Source organism: Impatiens glandulifera, chromosome 5 (genome assembly GCF_907164915.1).
Source record: "Impatiens glandulifera chromosome 5, dImpGla2.1, whole genome shotgun sequence".
In the NCBI taxonomy this organism is placed as follows: Eukaryota; Viridiplantae; Streptophyta; class Magnoliopsida; order Ericales; family Balsaminaceae; genus Impatiens; species Impatiens glandulifera.
In genome coordinates, this window is record NC_061866.1 from 3,887,836 (window position 1) to 3,906,518 (window position 18,683).

At 29.6% G+C, this 18,683-nt stretch overlaps 3 protein-coding genes across 3 annotated transcripts; 2 read left to right on the forward strand and 1 right to left on the reverse strand.

The window, feature by feature from the left end:
- The first annotated feature begins 5,811 nt into the window (after positions 1-5,811).
- On the forward strand, positions 5,812-7,705 carry LOC124938442 (ACT domain-containing protein ACR10-like). The gene is made up of 5 exons (XM_047478884.1): positions 5,812-6,067; positions 6,156-6,374; positions 6,440-6,545; positions 6,625-6,931; positions 7,010-7,705. The coding sequence occupies exons 1-5, from the start codon at positions 5,908-5,910 to the stop codon at positions 7,346-7,348; spliced, it is 1,131 nt and encodes a 376-aa protein (XP_047334840.1). The 5' UTR covers positions 5,812-5,907; the 3' UTR covers positions 7,349-7,705.
- A 2,296-nt stretch (positions 7,706-10,001) lies between these two features.
- LOC124938706 (heparan-alpha-glucosaminide N-acetyltransferase) lies at positions 10,002-12,772 on the reverse strand. Its single transcript, XM_047479201.1, has 13 exons — positions 12,546-12,772; positions 12,215-12,352; positions 12,034-12,115; positions 11,754-11,830; positions 11,568-11,683; positions 11,384-11,504; positions 11,198-11,314; positions 11,030-11,121; positions 10,891-10,957; positions 10,726-10,807; positions 10,545-10,636; positions 10,318-10,461; positions 10,002-10,235 (listed from the first exon to the last, which is right to left on the reverse strand). Exons 1-13 carry the CDS (start codon positions 12,738-12,740, stop codon positions 10,089-10,091), a joined length of 1,470 nt encoding a protein of 489 aa, XP_047335157.1. The 5' UTR covers positions 12,741-12,772; the 3' UTR covers positions 10,002-10,088.
- Positions 12,773-15,037: 2,265 nt separating this feature from the next.
- LOC124938871 (glycine-rich RNA-binding protein 7-like) lies at positions 15,038-16,694 on the forward strand. The gene is made up of 2 exons (XM_047479397.1): positions 15,038-15,148; positions 16,014-16,694. Exons 1-2 carry the CDS (start codon positions 15,038-15,040, stop codon positions 16,692-16,694), a joined length of 792 nt encoding a protein of 263 aa, XP_047335353.1.
- Positions 16,695-18,683: the final 1,989 nt, after the last annotated feature.

The window sequence follows — 18,683 nt, forward strand, 5'->3', positions numbered from 1 at the left end:
GAAAACATCTTTATCCATGAAGCTCCTCATCCCAAGGATTTTTTTTGTATCACTCAAATCATTTATTGTAAACTTTTCAGACAACTCTTTTTTTAGCTTGTTAATTTAATACAAGTTTGTTTTAACAATTAAAATATCATCAACGTAGATGTGAAGAATAATGTATGATTTATCAAATTTCTTGATATAACAACAATGACCAGCTTCATGCCTCATAAAGTTTTTACTTTAATGAATCTATCGAATTTCTTATATCATTATTTTGAAGTCTGTTTCAAATCATATAGACTCTTCTGAAGTTTACACACAACATCTTTTCCTTTACCTCAAAGCCTTGTGCCCGTCGTATTTAATCTATTCATCCAAATCACCGTGAAGAAAAACAGTTTTGACATCCATTGGTTGAAGATGAAAGTTTTTTTTCACAAATAGTTCTAATTGACATCAATTTTTTACCACTAGAGAGAAGATCACATTCAATGTTTTTTTGTTAAAATCTTTTTATAACCAACATTGTCTTGTACCTAATGCTTTTATCATGTTTTTCTTTAATCCTAAAAATCTATTTGTTGTGAAGTATTTTCTTTTCCTTTAGTAGCTCAGTGAGATGTCAAGTTTGATTCGATGTCAAAATGTTCATCTCATCTTTCATTGTAGACTCTCACTTAACTGATATCATCTGATTTTATTGTTTCTTCGTAGTATTCAGGTCCATCTCAACTGATTTTTTATTATTCGATGATCTTCTCAACTATATAACCAGTGTTTGATGATTTTTTTAACGCAATGTTCTCAACGATTTCTTCTTGAACAACATATTGATCTTCTTTGACATTCAATATATATTCATCTAAAAAAAACTCCCAAATCGACCATAACAAACTCTTTCAATTTAGAATCACCATCTAATGTTTCCCAAACAATCTTTATAAAAAAACATGTTCATTAAAGATGATGTTTGTTATGAATAATCATTCAATTTTGATTAACCTAGAAACGATAACCAAAGTCGATATCACAATAACCAATGAAAAAACACTTATTAGACTTTGTATCAAGCTTGTTTATATCACATTCATTAATATCAACATATGATTAACAACCAAACATTTTCAAATAAGAAATCTTTATTTTTTATTACTCTCAATTTTTATGGAATTATGAATTTAAGAGGTAAAGAGGGGCCTCTGTTTATCAAATAGCAGTAGTGTTGATACTTTATGCACAAAAGTTTCAGGCAACCCATCGTGCAATCTCATGATTCTAGCATGCTCGTTTAATGTTAGATTAATTCATTCAGCTACTACATTCGCTTGAGGTGTTCAGAAAACAATATTCATAATATTAATCTCATTCACATCACAATACTATTTGAAATCTGATTGATGTATTCACATCCGTTGTCGGATCTCAAACATTTAACCTTTTGATTTGTTTCATTTTCAGCTAAAGTCTCTCACTTCTTGAAAACAACAAATACATTAGATTTGTTCTTCATAAAGTAACACATACATTTATTTTAGAATCATCTATAAAAGTCATGTAGGAATGTGATCCAAACAGGTGCAGGTCCTTAAACATCAGTGTGTACTAACTATAGTCTTTTTTCTTGATCCCGTTCCAATCTTTAAGAAACTCACACAATACTGCTTTTCAAAAATGTAGCTTTCAGATAATTGATGCTCAACAGATTTTAGTTCTGGATTCTGACCATTTTTTACAAGAATTTTCATCATTTATTTGCTCATATGGCATAACCTATAATGCCATAACTCAGTGGTCTTCGAGTCATTAACAATAGCAGCAATTGGGTCTATATATGTTGATGTCATATATAACGTTTTAGTTTTATGACCTTAAACAACAATTATTAATCATTTAGTCTCCATCCAAGCACCGTTTCCACAACTAAAATGATGACAATCGTCGTCAAGTTATGTAACAGAAATCAAATTTCGCATTAAACTTCGAATATGTTTTACCTTATTAATTTTCCAAACATAACCGTTTGACATCTTCAATTTGATGTCCTCATGTCTACAATATTAAGTGCCTCACCATATGTGAGATAAATTTTCTCATAATTTCCAATCACATAGTTTTCCATTAATTCTTTATGGGTAGTAGTGTGAAAAAACGCTCCCGAGTCTAAAACTAATGAGTCTATTGGACTATCAACTGACATAAACAACGAATTATTAATCGTTTATGTAACTGCATTGACTACATAATTTTTATCATCACTGTTTCTCTTCGGTGTTTTGTAGTTTCTCTTCAAGTGACCATGCTTATCACAATTATAGAAATCAAATTTCTGCTCACACTTGGACTGACTCCTCATGTTCCTCGACATAGATCTACTCTTACCTCGGTTGATATTTCTATCACTACCTCTGTCCCTATTTTCAACATTTAGAGTAGAACCTTTGAACATTTCACCATAATCAATTTTACGATTTTCTTCAAAAATACGATCTCTTACTTCAATAAATTTCAATTTAGCATTTCTAACGGAGTTACTAATTGTTGTCCTCATATGTTCTCAACTATTTGGTAGAGATGCTAGCAAAATCAAGGCACTAACTTCGTTCTCAAAATCAATCTCAACAAATAATAATTGATTCACAATTGTATTAAATTCGTTGAAATGAGTAGTAAAATAAGTATTATTGACCATTCTTAAGTTAAAGATCATTTTCATTAAATGTACCTTGTTGTTAACAGATGGTTTCTTATAAATATCAAAGTGAACTTTCATCAGACTCGTGGTTGTCTTCTTTTTTACTACATTATGGGAAACAATCTTGGCCAGTGCCAATTGGACAACTCTCAAAACTTATCTATCAATAAATTTCCTTCAACTTCATTCATCTTCTTTAGTTTCTCACTTAAGGGACATTAAACTTCTTTACATAGAGATAATCATCAATTTGAATCCTTCAGAATGTACAATTTGTTCCATTAATCTTTCAATGTCATTTTCTATACTGTTTTCGCCTACCATTGTTTTAAATGCTTCAATCTAGTCTAGAAGCTATAATACTAGTTGTTAGGATCCGGCTCTCGAAATCCAACTACTTGAAACGATCTATAAAAATACAATAAATAAGAATACAAGAAGACACTTATTTATAGTGGTTCACTCAAAAGAGTTACGTCCATTTCAGCCGCCATCAGATTTTATTATGAAGAATATTGAATAAAGAATTTTTGTCTCACACTATTTATCTCTCTAAAATTATGTCAAATGAAAAAGTACAATAGAGCCTCCATATGAAATATCAAATCAAATAACTCCTTATTGAAAAAATAAAAATAACTTTAGATTCGATAATTTTGTCTCTTTTTCTGCTAAGAATGAGACAAATACGAACTCGATAAATGATCACCAACACAATCAGATGGTATGAGCAAGAAACGAACCACCGACGGTTAGAGTATTATTCGAATCACAAGAATCTGAGATGAAAAATTCGATCGATAAATGATCACCAACACAATCAGATGGTATGAGCAAGAAACGAACCACCGACGGTTAGAGTATTATTCGAATCACAAGAATCTGAGATGAAAAATTCGATCTGACTAAATAAAATAATGTACCGAACAAAACACAACACCAAATTCAAATCTAAATGATAAAAAGATAAACGAGTCACCCTCCAATACTATAAACCATTAAAAGAACTAATAAGAAAATGTTTTTTTCAAATTCTCTAAATATTAGTAGAAAAATAAAAAAAGAAAGAACAATTAGTTATTCTAATTTAAATAAACTCTCAAATTAGTTAACAAGTTACCATTTTTTATTTACGAAATTAATATTTTATGAATTTGTAAATTATTTCAAAATTTCTCATTTGTATAATATTATTACATAAATAAATTGATTTTATATTAAATATTAAAAAAATATTACTTGTTGAAATAAATAAACTAATGTAATTGTTTTTGTAACTATAATTTATTTTTGTAATATTTTATATTTAAATAATAATAATTAGTTAAGATTATAAAATTTAAATAAATTCATAAATTTACATATAACAATCTTTCTAAATAAACTCTCAATTTTAAGATAAGATTTAATCATTCTAGTGCATTTGTCATATCTTTATCCATTAGGTTGTCGCATTCATTCCTATACATGATTCCTGTTAGGATTCAAATAATTGCATTCGACCAACGACAATTCAAAGTTTAGTACCCATATTATTATTATTATTATTATTATTATTATTATTAGTAAAAGGGTACTGTCAGCAAGTAAAGAAACAGACCGTCTGTTAAGTGTTAATTAAACAGCACGTGCTTGACTCTTTATTCTTAATCCTATTCCTAACCTTGATTAAGACAACACATGTAATTACAAAACTAACCCCCACCGATTTTCTTAATTAAGCAACTTTTTTTTAAACAAATCCATTAGTTGGTGGTAGGTTTTACTGGTAGCTAGCTCATCATCAATCAAGATTCAACAATATAATATTACATTGTTTTAAATAAAATAATAATCTATATATAAGATGGTTTCTTCTCGTAAATTATTATATGATAATTTAAGTGTTAATAATTGTCTTATAAAAATATTAAAAATTAGAGTTCAAGAAAGTTATTAATGTAATTTACGTTAACTTTTTATGTTAAAAATTAAAATAAATAAATTTCTCTTAATTTTCATCCTTATTAATTTTTGTACGAAATGTTTGGATATTTTATTGTTTATTTAAATAATAAAGATAAAAGTAAGAAAGGTGTTTACAGGATAAGATTGGGATTAAAGTAAAACATTGGAGTTGGGCGGCAATTCAGATTCAATATTCAGAATATTTTCATCCAATCCAATGTTTTTAGTTTTTAAAAGATGATTTGTATAAGAAAGCGGATTTTTTTTTTTTATAATGGAACCCCCACTTATTATTATTAACTTCTACTGCCTCCTAACTCCATCTCTCATCAAAATAATAATAATAATAATAAGTTTGTCAGCAATTATATTATTATAAATTTATATGATTTAGTCTTATCAATTTATGCCGTCCATGTATTAGAAATAATTTTGAATTTTCATCTTTACAAAAAAATTAAAATAATAAATTCGAATAGTATTAAGATCTCATCAACTTTATTTAAGTTGTCTGAATCATAATTTACCTAAATAAGTTATATAAGACGTCTCAAGCATTTTAATTAAGAATTGAACTCTAAATTTTGATTTTCTTAAGCTACTTTAAAGATTTTTTTCAAAATTAAAATTCAAATAATACCTAAATCTATCTAACTAAATAAATAAATTTAGTTAGAAAGGGAAGATAGTAAAATTTTGATTACATTCTACTCACCACTCACCCTAATCAAATGTCCTAAAAACCATTTGAAATGACAACTAGATTTTTTTATTTTTTTTGATAATGTCTTTTTGAATTTTGTCTATAATTTTATTTAATTTTAAAAAAAATCTCTCAATAATTTTATTAACGTTATAACTAACTAATTAATATTTATTAATTAAAATATTAAAATATTTTTATTTCTTTTTATTAAATTTAAAAAAATATTTTAATAATTAATTAATTAAAAACTAAAATAACTTAAATCTTTTTATTTTTATTTTTTTAATCTAAAACATGTTTAAAAAGTATTATTTTATCTAAATTAATATTTAAATAAGATATTAAAACAAATAAATTTAAAATAGATTTTATTTTTTCAAAACCCAGATATCTCTGGTTGTTTCCAAATGGTGGATAGCTTCATCAGTCAATTTAAATTGTATTTAATTCCCCCAGCTTTAAGGAGTAACAATTACAAAGAGAGAAGAAGAAGAAGTTAAGAGGAACAGTACTAGAATGAAGAATTAGTTGACGGGTATTTGAAGATTTCAAGTTTAATTCGAAGGAAGAACAGATGGGTATTCTACAAGAAGATGTAGTGATCATCAGTCACCCTGATCCCAATAAACCAAACGATCCCACCATCATAACTGTCAATTGCCCCGACAAGATTGGTTTAGGCTGTGATCTTTGCCGCCTCATCCTCTGTTTTCGCTTAACCATTCTCAGAGTCGGTCAGTCTGTTCGATCTCATTCTTTCTCTCTTTCCCATAATATATATATGTAAATCAGATTCAGATTTGTGTTCATGAATATGATCAGATGTGTCTACTGACGGAAAATGGTGTTACATATTGTTCTGGGTCACCGGAAATGAATCCACCAGATGGAGCTTATTAAAGAAGAGGCTCATTGAAGTATCTCCTTCTTGTTCTTCAGCTTCTGGTATCGCTTTTTATAAATCTGAACCGCCCCTTGATCCTCCTGACGTTTTCCTCTTGAAGTTCTTTTGTCATGATAATAGACATGGTCTTTTACATGGTAATAACATTCCTTTTTTAATTCTGCTTTCAATTAGATTCCTCAATTGACCTTGTTTTTGACAGATGTTACAGTTGTTCTTTGTGAGCTAGAACTTGTTATAAAGAGATTGAAGATATCTACCACACCAGAGGGAAGAATGGTAGACTTATTCTTCGTAACAGACACTAGGTTTGTTGTTTATTTTCTCATTTAAAACAAAGAAGAAGAAGAAGAAGAAATTATACTCATTTTTTACCACATTTGACAGAGGATTATTGTATACGAAGAAGGGACAAGAAGAAACGATTAAACATCTGAAAGATACATTAGGGACAGCTATAGTTACATGTGAAATAGAAATGGTTGGACCTGAAATTGCAGCATGTTCTACTCGAACCACATCTTTCCTTCCTCCAGCAATTGTGGATCAGTTTGTTTCTCAAAACAATGAGTCCATATCCATATCCATGGACAATTCTCTTAGTTCAAGTCATACCCTTGTTCAAATTGTTTGTCAAGATCACAAGGGTCTTCTCTATGATATAACGCGAACATTAAAGGATTACAGTATCCAGGTATGTACATACATGAATGAATGAATGAACAAAGTAAAGATTCCATTTTTATTGATGATTGCTACTTTACATTAACAGATTTCTCATGGGCGATTCATGAAGAAGAAGATAAAGAAAAAGAAAAATGGAGATACTTGTGAGGTGGACTTGTTCATACTGCAATCAGAAGGGCAGAAGAAGATAGTTGAATATCGTCTTCACGAGGAATTAATGTGTCCAATTCGAGTGGCAGTTGTTAGTCGTGGTCCAGACACGGAGTTGCTGGTGGCGAATCCTGTTGAATTGTTGTCGGGGAAAGGCAGACCTCTTGTTTTTCATGATATCACACTTGCTCTCAAGTTGCTTAATACAGGCATCTTTTCAGTATGTTCAATTCATTCATATATTTCTCAAGTTAATATAATTAATGATATATGATAAGAAAATTGTATTATCTGTTTGATTTGAATTAGAGATTGGAAGGCATATGATAGGAGACAGGGAGTTTGAAGTGTATAGAGTGTTACTTGATGAAGGGAATAATGGATTGGTTGTTCCTAGGAAGAAGATTGAGGAAGCTGTTTGGAAGATTCTAATGGGATGGGATTGGATTAATTAAAAAATTATGATTAATCTTCTGGAATTTCTCATGTAAATTTGTTTCATATATAGTTTTTTTTAATGAACTTATAGTTATAGCTTAAAGGGTATACACTATTACTAATTAGTTGTGATAATGGAGAAATGGGTGCAAAATCTTTGAATTATGGATACCAATGGGAACATTCATTATTCTAAGTTTTATTTGTGACAAATTCCTAAGGTCCGAAAGAGATTTCTTATTCTTTTTCTAAGTTTTTAGGAATAATCATTTTCTTAATGATATTCTCATTAGGGCAGGCAATTGAGAATCAAGGCCCAATTCAAAAAGAAAAAGAAATTGTGTCTCACAAAATTTAAAAGATATACTAAATATAAACTTTAACAAAAATAAAATATATACCAAAAAGGTATACTAAGTGATTGATTATATATACATATTAATTAAATAATTAATTAATAATACAATTTTAAGAAAATTTTGGATCATAGAGATGCAAATGCTGTAACTTGCCTTTCACCCTTTGGCCGGGCTTGATTCTTCATTGATAGTAAGTGTATGAAGAAATGTTTTATTATGTGTTGTTTGTTACATGTGTTTTAAGAATGTTAAATTGATGTTTTTTTTTTCATTGTCGAGAGACTAATAGCATTTAGAGCTAGTTATGGAGCACCACTTGGGCAAGACTAAGATTACCTAAGTCATGGTATTATTTGCTATAGAAAAGTATGGATTAAGGTTGTTAATGAGTTATAATAACCTGATATTCTAGTGAATGTAATTGAAATAAAATCCTAAAACATTTAACCATTTTTGTAAGCTCATTTGACTTATTCATAGCCTAAAATTCATTCTTATCCAAAGTTTTTAAAATCTCGTAAGATTTTACGTAAGGTTAACGAGTCTGATTGTAAGTAAACTATTAAATAAGTAAACTCTTACAATTTTAAATCTACATAATAAAATTTTACGATTTTTACGAGTTTATAAATAATTTTAATTTTATAAATCTATACGATTTTACTTTTAAAAAAAAATTATATTTAGAAATTAAAAATTAATTTATTATTTATTTAAATTAATTAATTAATATAATTAATTTTGTAAATATAATTTTTTATAGTGTTATTTCCTTATTATTATTTTTTAATTAATTTTATAATAAAATATATAATTTCTTAAAATTGGGTAAGTATAAAATATTTAATTATATATAAATAATAATAATATATAACTATTATTTTTTTTAAAAATTAAATTTTTACAATTTCATGTAAACTCTTTACAACTAACTACGTAAACTCTCGATTTTAACTGCCTCTTTCTTATCTCATACCATCGTCGTTCAGGATGACTCAAATATCAATTATTTATCCCCTCTTCTAGCCTAGTGGCAACAAGAGATGGATATCCCTCAGGCCTCCATGAGGTCCTGGGTTCGAGCCCGTCAGGCGGCAAGTTCTGCGCCTGGTTAGTTGGTTAAATATGTTTGCAGGCTATGTACTTAACCTGCGGGGATTAGTCGCACTCCATAGAAGTAACGGAACCCAGCGTTCTCAAAAAAAATCAATTATTTAAGCATCATTATTCTTATTTAAGTCAAATTTAAATTTTGGAAAACATATCCAAATAGTGGCTGTACTATAAGTTTTTATTTATTATTATTTATGTTTTATTGGTTTAATGTCTCCATGAATTGATATTTTTTGACTTAATGTTGAGATATTTACACTTTCCTCTTTCTCAATGTCTTCTAAATTGGAAATTTCATCATTTAAAAAAAAATGTCTCCTAAATTCATATTTCAATTAATGAATAGTTAATTGCATTTATATAGATGTCGTCTAACCAAATCACATGTGTGACCATTTTAAGTTGTTTACATGATCTAATCCCCATATATTATCAGACCAAAACAACCACACTTACTAAGTCATTTCTCTAAATAATATCGGGCCAACACGACCCCACTTATCAAGTCATTTCATATATGATCGATGTTCCTATTCCATATCCTTGTAATGTGATCCTTGTAATGTGACCTGCCATTGTAATTTCATATTTGATTTGGAATAGACTTTATGTTTATCCATATAGCTTTTGGATGAGTTAGTGTTTGTGGGGAACCTCTTTGACAACCCCACATTCTCTTTAATAATTAACTAAGGGCTTGTTCGGATTGAGGTTTTTTAAAAAACCTAGAGGGAGAAGATAATAATGATTGGTGATGATTTTGAGAAAGTGATGATTATTTTTGATAAAATGACTTAAAGGGTATTGATATATATAAATAAAATAAAAAATAATAATTTAAAATAGAGGGTATTTTAGTATTTTGGTTAATGAAATGAGTGATATGATTGTTGAGAAGTGATTGATTGAAAAATTGATTTTGTTTGGGTTTTTCAAATAACCCAAAGAAAACCAGGCCTAAGAATAATATCTTTACCAAAACCTGGACAAAAATAATTAAGAAAGATGAAGACACTAGGCCCATTTAGCCTTTGGAAAGTGAAAGATAGAGATATTTTTTCAAAAAAATCTGCCAAACAGAAGTGAAAAGATAATTTTTTTTTTTTACAGTTTCCAGTAAATTCCTAACTTATGACAAATACCAGCAACCACAGCCCAGAAGGTGATTTCAGCAAATATGACATACAAAAGTGTCCCCAATCTCCTTGAATGCCAAACATCAATAAAAACATGCTTTTGAATCCAATGCACCTCCATTCAACAAAAAAACAAACAAAACCCATCAAAACCCTAATCCCAAAATTAAATCTTTTTAATCTATAAATATACTTACCAGTGAATTTTCTGGAGATTTATAATACCAACCATTGATGAATGCTGCAAAGATTCCTTGAGCTGCCATCACATAAACTAACATAGCATTCATCCCTATCCATTCCAAGAACAAGAATGGCATCCTCACCCCCCACACATCAATCTGTATACATATATAAGTTCATCAAATATAAACCCTAAACAATAAAATCCAAAAATATCATTTTTTTTTGTTATTGTACTTACTATAAGGTAGAATCCAGAGAAAACAAGTCCAGCTGCACCAGCTGTGAAACAGACATAGCTGAAACTGTACAGCTGTTTATTCATTGGAATGCCTGCAGTTTAATAAATTAAAACCAAATAAATGTATGCATATTTAAATAGCTAATTAATTAATTAATGAACAAATAAAAATTAAACACACCATCTGTAAAATGAAGGATGATAGCTATAACAATTAATCCAAATCCCATTGTTACCCATTGCTTTAGCCTCTCACCATGACCCTATACAATCAATTAGTAATTCAATTTTACAATAATCATAAGTTTATTTTTTATCTTAAAAATAAACTTAGCAATAAATAAACCTTAAAATGGATCAACACATGTCCATAATGAATTCCAATGGTGCCCGACATGATCGCCGAAATTGAACTGAAAAAACATAAAAAAATTCTATATGAAAAAAAAAGAACACACAATTGTTAAGTTAGTTACGCGATGGACCTCAACAAGCCTTCCGGTTCAAACGGAGCCATGCACCATGTTGGTGCATTATCGCGTAGTTTTCCTGCATCCGGCGAGTAAATCGTGCAAGCCTAAAATAACGGATTAACTTAGCAATAAAAAATTGAGACAAAAGATAATTCATAACATCCCATGATTGGCATGAACCTTTAAACGCGACCAAACAGGCTGGGAATAGAGATGATTGACGCCCCAAACCGCTCGATCCACAAAACCAACCGCATTACAAGCCGGTCCCAAATGGCCTCTCATCCCACATTTAACCTGAAATATTTCATCACAACAATATATAGTGCTTACATTATTCAATAAATGTACCAATTAGTTACTTACTGTATATTTCCCTGGTATATAAATACCCCCTTGCCCTTGGTGAACCACAAAGGTCCAATCAGGTACATAAAGTCCAAATGTCACAGCCATATAAATGATAAATGATATAAAGCCTCCCAACCTATAATTAATTACACAATTTATAAGAGAATAAATCTAATTAATTGTTTATCACAAGGCTCACCATTGCCATTTGTATGCCGCGAAAATTGCGAAATGACCTCGGTCAAGATCGGTTGGCCTAAGCTTGGTAGTAAACGTTTCAATCAGAGCAACAACTAAATATACCAACGCTATTCTCTACACATAAAAATCAATTATATCAACACTTCTTTAATTCGATTTTCACATTATTTTCTAGATTAATTACCTGAAGAATCCCGCACCATCTTATAAACTTCATATCAACTCCGTAAGCTAGTTCATCCGGTGCATGAGAATACCCACCTGCCCAAATTTCGTATTAAAACTATATAATGTGAGAATAATACTACTAGAGTTTGGGTTATTTGAATGATTTTCAAATAACTCATTATGTTTTAATAATCAAATTATCAACAAAATACCTTGTAACAAAAAAAAAGTTACTTTTCCATGATATATTAATATTTAATACCCCTTTAGGTATAAAATAGAATAAAAAATAATACCTTGCAAGAGTATTCCCCAAAAAAGAAGCTTCAATGTCCTTAAGATGATTTTCTTGACTGCATCTTTAACTTTTGGAATTTTCTAAAACATCAAATTTAAGCCATCTTCATGAATTCTTCCTTAATTAAACATCTAAAAATGGATTATGCTTTGTTGGAAGGTGAAAATCTAAAAATGTACCTTAAGGGCAAGGGCAATAGCAACACCAACAATGAACAAGAAAAAAGGCATCACAAAATCAGCCAAGGTGCAACCATTCCATGGAGAATGATCAATCTTAGAGTACACTCCCCCAGCATCATCCACTAACACCATCAACTGCCACCCACAAAAAAAAAAACACCAATGTTCAAACCAAATTAAGTAGGGTCATTGATTTTGTGAAGACTCATAATTCAATGGTAGAGCGTAATAACTCATATCCGAAAGGTAATATGTTCGAGTCTTCACAATCGGACCATTTACCAAAATCAAAACAAAAGATTATCGATTTTGAGATCACGAGACTAACCACGATTGTTAGGCCACGAAAAGCGTCGAGAGTGGCTACCCTCTTTGTTGTAGGCTTGGTGGGCGGTTTCTGATCATCATGATCTTTGATAAAACTCTTCTGATCATCATCTTTCTGATCATGTTCAATCTGATCCACATGATGATCATGTTTTTCTCGTCCTAACCCTTCTTCCAATGCTTTAGGATTATCCATGTGGATCTATATGATGATGATCTTCAAACAAGCTAGCTGTATTCAGAGCGAAATTAGCTGATCTCTCTATTAATTATTTTATAGTTGGAGTGATAGTAAGAACATTTTAGAGATAGAAAAAGGATAAAACAAATTAACGGTCATATGCCGGCCAGCCTTACCTTTGTCCTACGTTGAAAAAGACAGACTTTTCTGGATGGGGTTAGTTTTAATTTTTTTTAAGTAAAAAAACTATATTAAAACTATATATATATATATATTTAAAGAGATACAAGTTTTTATTATTTAATAAATTAAGTACTTAAATAATTAGAGTAAATGAAATGGTGTTAGACTATGATTAAGTTTAATTTATTTTTAACCAAACAAAGCCAATATTTTTCACCCATAAATAAAATCCATTATTTTGTCTCTACTTGTAATTTTATTCTATTAATAATATTCATTCAAATCGTGCATAAGTGAGAGAATCAAACTATATGATGATCCTATATATCATTCATTTTCAAATAATTAATAAAATATATTCTTGTCACTATTTTATATACAATCAAATTCATATATTCATATGATTGTTTTTTCTTTATTGTCATGGAACATCATTCACTTTTTTTTTTATTTTTTTATAAAAAAATTGTATGATCTCTTATAGTTATAGGAATTTGTTTCAACTTTGCATTATTAAAGGAAAAAATATTATTCAAATTATAATGTGATTTTTTATACATATTTTATTTAGTATAATTTTTTTTTTACTTCTTTTTTATAATGATCCAAAATGTTTTTGTAAACATATATATATAGATTTTTTTTTTGATTAATGTGAATAAATAATATGAATTAATAAATAAATCTGTTTTGAAATAATCAAGGAGGTGTGAATATTCAAGATCTTGTTTTCTTTAATAAGGTTCTTCTATCGAAATGATGTAATAGATTTACATTTAAATTTACACATTATTTTCTCTATTTTACTGTCACACTCTTTAAAAGAATGAATAAAGACATCATATACGTGAGCATAAATGACAACCCACTCTAATACTTTGTTGGTTGTAATGTACAATATATATTTTTTATTTTGAATATATTTGATCATTTAAATAAAAAATGTTTTGACTTAATGTGGATTTTATATAATTAATTGTTGTCTAGTACATGATAATGTAGCCGGCGGATTATAAAATTTTATTAGAGTTATTATGGACGGATCAAGTTTGACTCCAAGATTATTTGATACAGCTAGAAGTCTTCAAGAATAAAAATATAAAAGTGTTTAAAGAACTGACTGAATAATATCTGGATCAATATTTGTTTTGCAAAACATTATCTATTTATCAGTTGTATGTATTATTATTGTCAATGGACATGGACGTAGGACTATTCAATTCTTAAAAATAAATCTTGATTTATTTAAAAGTTATTGATGGTTGGTAACTTTAAAAAATGAGAGGTTTTTTAAAAGAAGATTTAAAAATATGAGATGGTGTTTAATTTTGATTGATTTAAAAAAAATCAACTCAACAATATCTTATTCTAAATATTAAGAATAAAATTTTAATAATAAAAATGACTTAATTAGAGAATTTAACCTTAATTAGTGATAGACATTTCAACATTCTATTGAATAGACAAACTTATCATTCCAATTAAAATTATAATTGGTTTAGAAAAATATTATTAAGTTTGTACATTTTTAATGATTTTCCTTTCAGGTTTTGAAATTCGAAAATAAAATTTAACAAAAACTTATACTAGTTTTAAAAAGAGTCCTCACCTAGTTAAGTAATAATATAGAACGAGAATTTTGTGTCATGAATAGTATCGGGATTGATGTGTCAGTACGTCAATGAACTTGAAAATAATTTTTTTCTCTCCTATTAGATTTGAAATCCACACATGATGTCACATCGTTCCCTACACCATTCATAAACTATATTCTCGCTCTTTATCATTACTTCACCCAGTTTTATTTATGTAAAATTTTTGGTACTTGATTACACTCGAAAAATCTCACAATTTTGTATTTTCTCAATTTTCTCCTTTGTGCCGGTTCAAAAGACAATTTGTATTACAAATATTTTTTCATTTTTTAAATATAATTCTTACAATTTAATAAGTAAGATATTTGGTTTTATTATTTTTTAAATTATTAAAAAATCTATTTATATTTAAATTACTAAAAACTTGGATTTCTGTTTGAAGTCTGTAGCATTTCCCGCCAGATTGAAAAGTGTTTTCTTGATAGCGAGATTCGTTCGAGAGATAGAAAATCATATTTTCTTGTTCCTTCTCTGATGGCCGGAAGAGAAGATCATCGCATCTTTATCGGAGGTCTGTCTCGATTTACCACTCAGAGGATTCTTGAGGATGCTTTCAGCCGATACGGGAGGATCATCCAATCTTTGGTAATGACTGAATCTTGACGGGATGGATGTTCTTTATCTCTTCCAATTTCTTTCTTATCGTTACAAAACCCTTTAATTCCTCCAGATTAAAAGAGTTGGTATATCTCAGATTCGTTTTCTTTTCCTCTTCTTGGTAATTCTTGTCTGTTTCGAAAATGTATTCTTGCATGTTTGTGATCAGATAACTCGTTTTCGAAGATCTACTTTGAGTCTTGAATGAATTTGAGCATTAGATAAACCCGGGTGATCTGTGGAGAGAAGTTTCTCCTATCCTATCTCTTGGTTGGTCTATACAAGAGGATTAATTGTAAATCGATCTGTTCAAGCCTTATGATATGGGAACATCCCTAACCTTTGTATCCCCTGTTTTTTTAGTTCTCTTCTGCAGTTATGGAGTTCTAGACACTTAGGTCATGTGATGCATTTTTTGGGGGTCAATTTCTGGGTGCCAAGAATCCTTTTGCTTGTATCTTCTAGTTTGAAAAGTTTTGATCTCTGATGAAGAAAGTGAAACCACCTTAAAGGGCTGTTTCTGTTCATTTGCAGTTTGATAATTTGGATGAAGCTTTACTTTGTATGATCGCTTGTCACCCTTTTTTCCAAACTGGTTGCTCAACTTTCATTGTTTCAATATTGAAGCATTAATGGGTGATAAGGTTTAGGTTTTGATTCGCTGGCATATTGAACTTGAGAGTCCTAAAACAACATGATTATGATGCATATCAGCTTGGGTCAACTAGTTAATTAAGCACTCTATCTACCTGTTGCTATGGTTTGAGGTTGTTTCCAACATATGTCAAAAACATAAAGAAGTGTAAAGAATTTTGTAGTCCCTGAATGAATGTAAGTTATGATTTGTTGTTAGGTGATGGCGGACAAGGTAACTGGTCAACCACGTGGATATGGGTTTATATCGTTTGGAAGTCGTAGAGCAATGGAAGATTCTATAAGGGAAATGAACGGTAGGGAATTGAATGGTCTAGTTATTACAGTGAGAAAGGCACATGATCGCAATAGTGGTGGTTATATGGAAGAAAGGTTAGTTGGTCATAGAGGTGGTGGTGGGGGCAGTTACAGCGATAGTTATAGAGGAGGAGGAGACAGACATGGGTCTGGTAGTAGTAGTATTAGTATCGACTGTTCCAAGTGTGGGCGTCACGGCCATAACTCTAGCCAATGCTCCTATGCTGGCGGTGGAGGAAGTGGTGGTGATAGACATAGATACGATTCTTACTCGGACAGGGGTGATCGTTTTGAAGATCAAAGTCGTGATAGGTATGTTGATAGGGAGGATTTGGGTTTCGGTTTGGGTTTGGGTTTGGGCGGCGGTGGAAGTGGAAGTGGAAGTGGTGATGGATATAGAAGTGGCGGCAGACAGGAGGATCGACATGAAAGAGGAAATAGGTACAGGGAGAGGCCGGGGCCTTATGACCGTTCTGGAAGGGTTGGAGGAGATAGGGACAGGGAATGGAACATGAGGGACAGGGAATGGGACAGGGACAGAGACAAGAACAGGGACAGGCCAGCTCCTTATTATGACCGTTAATGATGAGATATAATAGATTTCTTAATCTTTTTTCACACGAGATGGTTATATTCACGAATACTTGTTATTGTTTTTCTTAATAATTGACTATCCCCCAATTCTCTTCAACTCTTCCTACATTTCAGTCTATTTGATACTCCTTTAGTCAAACCATTTTGAGTATGGGATAATTCATTCATCTTCACTCCTCCTTGAAAGAATCAAAGTGTTTTAGGAGAAGTCGAAATGGTGACATTTTAGTTTTATTCGTGGTGGAATCATTTCGTAATCTTAAACGCTTCTCTTAATCCATTCATCTTCTCTTATTCTCGCCCCTTCCATTAACTTAATAAAATCTTCTCTATCTCTTACCCATTTCTATTTGAGTCCATATCTAGTTTTAGATTGTTTTTGATTGAAAATATATATGTAGTCAATAAAATAAGAACCCACCACAAAATATAACTTGGATCATGGACAGGAAGATGACCTATCAACATATATCACTTTTTTTAACATGTATTTTTTTTATATATAAATGATAGTAGTTGATAAATTAACTGAGTTTTAAATTTACAAAGTCCGAAATCTCATTTAACCCAAATAAGGAGACTCAATTTTACCATTCGAGATAATATATTGGGCTAGATTATATCTAAATTACTTATTATATAATTTAATTAAATTAATTAATAAATAATATAAAATAAATACAAATAATTAATGATCTATATATATTAAATGTAGGACAAATTATAAAATTAAAATTCTCAATAGTGATATAATTTGTTAATCTTAACAAAATATTTTGAAAGTAGTTGAATTTATCCTTAACCGAGACTTTATAAACAATGTCGAAAATGTTTATATATATATATATATATATATATATAACAAAATAATAAGATTTTCGTACAAATAATGAGAGATAAATTTAAAAGGACAATTCATATGGAAGATTAAATCAAATAACTCATTATTGAAAATATGTAAATTAAACAACATCGTATTTAAGGCTGACAATTTGAAACTGCCCCGCGAAAACCGAACCAAATTGCCCCATTTGGGATGGGGCGGGAATGATATTTGTGTCCCCGCCCCGATTTCACACCGATTCTGCTCCAAACACCATAAACATAATTAAATATATTAAATCACAAATATATTTATTTATTCACTATATTTTATAAGAGTAGGAAGGTTATTTCTTTATAATAATATAAAATTTTAATATATTACAATATATATTATATTACAAAATTAATTTATATAATTTTATTGTATAACTTTAATTTATTTAATTTTAAAAAAATTATTAACAGTGTCCCGTGGGATTCTCTGAAACCGAAAAAACTGAACGGGACGGAGATGGTATTAAAAAAATCCCCAAAAGTAAAAGTGGGGCGGGAATGGTAAATGCATTCCCCGCCCCGAACCGCCACATTGTCATCCCTAATCAGATCCGATAATTATGTGTCATTTGATGCTACGAAGGAGTTGGATACGGTTTACCAACACAGTCGAATAGTATAAGCAGTAAACGACTAACCGACGATTGTGAATTTTATTCGAATCACAAAAATTCAAGATAAAAATTTTGATCCAAATAAATATGATATCGCAACGATAAAAACACAAAATGTGAAAATAAAAACGAGACATCTTCCATGTTAGAAAAGTCACTAAAGAGGTGAAGAGGGAATGCATTTTTTTTTTATAGAGGACATAAAATATATATATATATATATATATATTTAAATTTTTTATTGTGTAAAAAAGGAAATAAAGAATTTTATTTAAGAGATTAAAATTAAAATTATTTAATTAATAAGCTTTTTTATAAAAGTGTTCCCTATCTCTAGATCTCTAGAGTGGAGGGTGGCAGTCTTGCGTAATCAAATTTATTTATGATTGTGTTAAAAAAAAATTAAGGTGTGGCTGAACAATTGAATATGCATTTTTTTAATCTGCATTTTTTTAATCTGCATTTTTTTCGGAAAATTTGAGGAA

Coding starts and splice junctions, on each gene's coding strand:
- LOC124938442 (XM_047478884.1), top strand. CDS start 5,908: ATGGGTATTCTACAAGAAGATGTAGTGATCATCAGTCACCCTGATCCC. Junction 6,068..6,155: donor CTTAACCATTCTCAGAGTCG/GTCAGTCTGTTC, acceptor GAATATGATCAG/ATGTGTCTACTGACGGAAAA. Junction 6,546..6,624: donor TTCTTCGTAACAGACACTAG/GTTTGTTGTTTA, acceptor CACATTTGACAG/AGGATTATTGTATACGAAGA.
- LOC124938706 (XM_047479201.1), bottom strand. CDS start 12,740: ATGGATAATCCTAAAGCATTGGAAGAAGGGTTAGGACGAGAAAAACAT. Junction 11,122..11,197: donor CTGTTTGGTCGCGTTTAAAG/GTTCATGCCAAT, acceptor CCGTTATTTTAG/GCTTGCACGATTTACTCGCC. Junction 10,637..10,725: donor CATCCTTCATTTTACAGATG/GTGTGTTTAATT, acceptor ATTAAACTGCAG/GCATTCCAATGAATAAACAG.
- LOC124938871 (XM_047479397.1), top strand. CDS start 15,038: ATGGCCGGAAGAGAAGATCATCGCATCTTTATCGGAGGTCTGTCTCGA. Junction 15,149..16,013: donor GGAGGATCATCCAATCTTTG/GTAATGACTGAA, acceptor ATTTGTTGTTAG/GTGATGGCGGACAAGGTAAC.